Here is a 5,439-nt window from a genome sequence, read left to right on the forward strand (position 1 = left end):
AAAAGTTATGAGTTTATGTCTACTATTTATTGCAATATTAATAAATTTTTACACATAAATTTATGTTCCCGTCGAAAGTTAGGGGTTCAATTGATGTAAAAAAAAAAAACACAAAATGGATTTCTGGTCTGTTTGCATGGAAAAAGAATGCGTTGAATCCATACTATTAGCAAAAATTAGAGAAATTATCAGGTTCAAGCAGGATGTCATAAGGTACCAATATAACTTCTTTATCTTTATGTACTTCTTTTCATCAATCAATTCCATTTCAGGTTGATTTAACCACGATTATTAGAGCACAGAGTCTTTTTTTTTTTTTTTTTTTTTTTCATTTGAAGGTCATGCATTTGATGGAAATGGACTAAATCATTCTGCTTTTGCACATTTTCTGCAGGAAAGCCTTTTTTTTTTTCAATGAAGTTTATTTCTCATGAATATTCTTCTACTGCAATGTAGTTACCTTGAGGAACATGATACCAATCCTGAGATTGATCGCAATGAAACATTAGGACATTTTATTCAATCAGATGGCTTTTCGGAGTTATTTCAGAAAGCATATCTGGTGAGACTAATGTTCTGTCATAGTTCTTGATTTTTTTAGATGTATAGGCAAGTTGCTCATTAAAAAATGAAAGATTAATCTTGCTACAAGCAATTCACACATATGTTTCACAGGTTCCAATATGTGCTTTGATATAACATGTTCTCTACATCCATGGCACACATATTTGTATATTGGTTTTAATACTTAAAGAAAAAACGTGAGTCTTATTTGAAGTTTTCATCCAGTGGTTATCAATGAAAGAGGTCCCAAAAATTTGATTTGTCCTGTTTGATAACTTTGTTCTATTTCTTTAAAGTTCCTATTTGGCTGAGATTAGCACTACTGGTCTAATTCAGAGCCTGGAATTTTTATGGTCTTCTAACATCACAATATGGAGAAGTAAATGAAGATGTTCCTCTCACTGATGTTGTTCATATAGTACCAGAAAACGGGTACAATAAGAGTTAATTGGATACGTACATTATTTCTCAGGTATTGTTGGTGTTAGATGTTGGATTCTATATAGTCTTTTCAATAACATTTGGTTTTGGCCACATGAACAATTCACCAAGCAAATCATCATCTTCTATTATGGAATGATCTCCAGCGACCTCTTCAAACAATACTTCAGCGAAGGCCGCATTAGAGGCTCAGGGATAAGCTTAACAGAAGTTCAAGGAAATTATCCCTATGATCCTTATGATCAGAACATAAAGATAAGATTCTTACAATTATCTCTCTCCGCTCTTTTTTTCTTTGAAACAATCCGTGCATTACGCGGGTACGTATACTATTGAATTCCTCGCATCGTCTTCTTTTACCTTCTTATTTGGTTCAGTTATCAGTGAAGTTCATTCTTAGGTGTGGTATCAGTTGTCAAAGATACATGGATGGGCTTCTAAAATTTGATCGGATAGTGCATGTTTTCCACATGAGTAAGTGTCTTACTTCGGTTTGTGGTCGGGCATTCCCAAGTCTTTGAGAATGGTTTTCTCATCATGTAGGCTGCTTGAATAAGCTGATTCCAGAAAGGGACCAGAGAATTGTTTTGCTTACCAGGTAATGGCTTTAGTTCCATTGTTTCTGTTTTGGAGAAAATTCACTCATATTTGTTTTAGTAAAAGTAACTTAAATCCAAAAAAGGCTGCATATTGGGGATGATGAGAGAGTGTCACTCATGTATATCGTTAAGGCATTTGATGCTAATTCAAAAGTCACAAAGGCCTGTATAATTGAAAATAGGAGAAATTAATTGAGATTTTGTTATTGAGACGACACTCGAGTATTTGTTGCCTGTTGTGTACCTTTTGTCTAACAAGATCACACCTGCACAAGATGATTTGGAGCTTGGTTTTGGAGATGCTCCCATTATCAAATGGCTCTAAAGATTGTTTGCTTTATTAGTATACTAATATATTTATATATTTATGTTGATGAAAAGAGTAAAAATGTATTAGTTGATACTAATTGTAGGTTCATTCTAATAATTTTAACTTGTGCAGTTCATTCTAGGAACTTAAATTGTAGGTCAAGCTCTCATACTTCTATATGAAATCTTTGCAAATAATCACATATTATTATTGGCTTTATCGCATGGTGTATGCAAAGATGCAACGCTTCTAGCTGCTGTAAATTCATGAAGTTCTCCATCATTAATTCAATTTACGAGTGATACAGATATGTTTACACCATTATATCTGTTGCATCCGATATTTGCATCAAAGTTGTTGGTTCATGTTAATGCCAACCTTATTTGCTTAGGTTCATGATGTATTAATTTTCTATGTTTTAGGTGAGAGGAACAACGAGTAAAGCTATACATGAAATGAGTGAAGAAGCTAAAGCTCCATTTTATATCAACATTCAAGATAGAGATTTCAGCAAAAAAGGCACTTGAGCAACTTAAAAATAGCTTATTCACAGGAAAACATCTGCAAAGATACCAAAAAAGTGAATAGTTTGAAAATGTATAGACCTGCAGTACCTGATTTTTACAGTTTGTAAAGAATTCCTCATTTGAAGTATTAATTATATTTGAAGTGTTGGAATTCTATTTAACTATTAGGGCTCATTCAAATTAATTGTTGTGCTAAAGGACAATTGCAAGACACGAGACTCTACTTTGAGTAACTATTAAAGCAGAAGATAAGGCTTAATATTTTTGGGATCTAAGCTAGAGTCATTTTCTGATAATAATATAGCCATTTTCTCCTCCCGAGCCAAATAAAGATAATTATACTTCTTCTTATGGCACATTGAATATTTGCTCTGAGAAAAAACGTACGTAAGGAATCTAATCTAAGCATGTGGCTTTTGTGCATCAACACGAGGTTGGAGATGTTGTCAGTCCATCGATTGGTTATACGTACATGCAATTGGAAAGATAAAACTAACTATGTGAAGTATATTATTATTTGAAAAAAATAAATGCCATATATTTGGAGGATATTAGGATTTGGAAAGAGTACACCATCGTTTCAAACACTTTCTCGAATTAAATAAACATTTCAATTAAATAAGATGATCTTAGTCTTAGTCTTCAAGGCGAACTTTGTCGCTTTTGAGATAAGAAGATGTATATGAAATTCACATGCTAAAGTTAAAAAAAAAGATCGCGTGATTGAAGTCTCAATTAAAACTGTAGAAAATCCAAACAAGTTTCAAAACCTTATATAGTCAACTTATGTTACCTGGATAATTTCTTCTTGCGGTTGGATTAGCAAAAGAGTTTTTTAGAATGACTCCAAAAATATCATTTTTTGTGCATGTAGTTTAGTAGTAGTATCAGTATCGAACTTAAGTAAAATACTCCTAACCAACTTATATTTTGGTACCCATAGATTACGCTACTTTTGGTTGAACAAAATCTAGCAGTAGCAATATATTTCACAATATTATGATGGTGTCATCAAGCAAATGACATTAAAGAGATTGTGTAGGAAATGTTTGTGGAAGGAAATATTTTACAACATTATGATGGGATGTGTATCAAATTCAATTATAATTGACTATTCATGGAACTGATTTTTGATTTTTCATATGTTATTATGATAGAGTCGCATAAAATAATCAATTACATTTCTTATTTTTAACCTGACTTCAATTGTTATTCACTAATTGCATGAAATGTTTCTTTTAATTTCAAAAGTTACTCTTTGGAGTAAATTACGTAGAGAAGATAAATGACAATTGTAATATTATTAAAGTAATTAGATTTAGTGTGCTCAAGCAAACAAGATAACAATTTTATATGATTAGTTTGTTTTAACGCTAACCGCGCATCACGCGGGTTCTAATACTAGTTTTTTGTTATAAAGAAGAAGGAAAATGCAGAAATTGCTATGCCTTCTATCAAAGGTTTATCCTCTGTAAAATTAAAGGTAAGAATACTAACTGTCATTCTTGTAACCTTTAGTAATTATTCTTTCATTAATGTGTGATTATATTGAGGATTTAACTGCATTAACTAGGCATTTTAAAGAAGACGGAGGAGAAGGAAAACAATGAGGACAATAGACAGGATCAGAACAAAGTTGAAGACAATAGAAAAAGGGTGAAGAAATGGTTAACAAAGAAGAGCGTGGCATCACCAGAGATAAGGAAGAAGAGCAAGTTGAGGATAGACACAGTGAAGAGGAAACAGAAGTAGTAGAGAAGCAAAATAAAAGGGCTAAAGGTAGGGTGAATGAGGAGGGGGTAAGAAAAGCTAGAGGCAAGAAGAAACAGCAGAAAAGATGGAAAGAAACTAATAGGAGAATTGAGAATGATTCACAACAAGAAAAGGAAAATCAGAAAATAGAGCACAATAAAAAGAAGGAAGTGGGAGGTCACGAACAATCTACTCTCAAGGAAAGATTAGACAAGATAAGAAAAAAGAGGAAGAAGAAGCTACCAAAAAAGAGGACCAATGTAAGGGTCAAGATGAGTAAGCAAATAAGCAAGGAAACAGATGGCAAGGGAGCTGAGGAAAGAACCGCAGACGAGAGGGAAAAACAAAATGATACAGAGGAGCAGACTGTTCAGTCTAAAAGGCAATCTGATATGGAGAAAAATCAGCATTTGAATTGTATTCAGGAAGAATCTGCTAATCTTCAACACATAGATCCTGGAGGAAACAGAGGTGATTTAGGTGGGGAAAATCAGCAACATGAAAAGAGCAAAGAGGAGGGGATAGGTGACAACATGTCTAACAATCCTGACGAGTCTTTTAGTTTGCCAACTGCTATCAAAAACCATCCGGGAATAAATTTGATAGTTGATCTTAATAACAATCTGATAGAAACCTATAACAGTAATGGAAAAGATGTGGAAGATGGAAGACAAGATGGAAACATGGAGAATTTGAATCAACAGGAGAAGGAAGAAACAGTTCAAGAGATGAGCCAAGAACAACAAAAACACCTCAAGGAAGTTAGTGACAGAAATGGTTTGTCTCCAGGTAGAAGGGGAAGAAACAAACAAAAAAAAGACAACAGAAAGGAGAGAAGCAGCAGCAGCAACTTTAGAGCTTTGTCCTGTAAAGGAGAGAGGAGAAAAGATCAGCAAACTCAAAATGTTTATCATGATTAGTATCATATGGAACATAAGGGGGGTTAGATCCAAAAAAGCTATCCAAAGACTCAAAAGATTAGTTAATAAATACAAAGTTGACATGGTTGCAATATCAGAACCAATGGTTAACAAAAACAAGGTGGAAGGGTACAAATGATACTTGGGATTCAATCACAGTCTTGCTAATAGCAATGGGCAAATATAGTGTTTTTGGAGGAATAATTGTATTGTAGATACCATCCAAATTCATGATCAGTTGGTTACTCTAAAATTCCAATAGAATGGTTCAAATCAGGACTATTATGTGACTATTGTGTATGCTAAATGCACAGCAGCTGAAAGGA

General features: G+C 33.4%; 1 protein-coding gene across 1 annotated transcript; it reads left to right on the forward strand.

Moving 5' to 3' along the window:
• The first annotated feature begins 4,105 nt into the window (after positions 1–4,105).
• LOC132639872 (uncharacterized) lies at positions 4,106–5,113 on the forward strand. The gene has a single exon (XM_060356259.1). It carries the CDS (start codon positions 4,106–4,108, stop codon positions 5,111–5,113), a length of 1,008 nt encoding a protein of 335 aa, XP_060212242.1.
• The last annotated feature ends 326 nt before the right edge of the window (positions 5,114–5,439 follow it).

Source organism: Lycium barbarum, chromosome 5 (assembly GCF_019175385.1).
Source record: "Lycium barbarum isolate Lr01 chromosome 5, ASM1917538v2, whole genome shotgun sequence".
Taxonomy (NCBI): Eukaryota; Viridiplantae; Streptophyta; class Magnoliopsida; order Solanales; family Solanaceae; genus Lycium; species Lycium barbarum.

Coding starts and splice junctions, on each gene's coding strand:
- LOC132639872 (XM_060356259.1), top strand. CDS start 4,106: ATGGTTAACAAAGAAGAGCGTGGCATCACCAGAGATAAGGAAGAAGAG.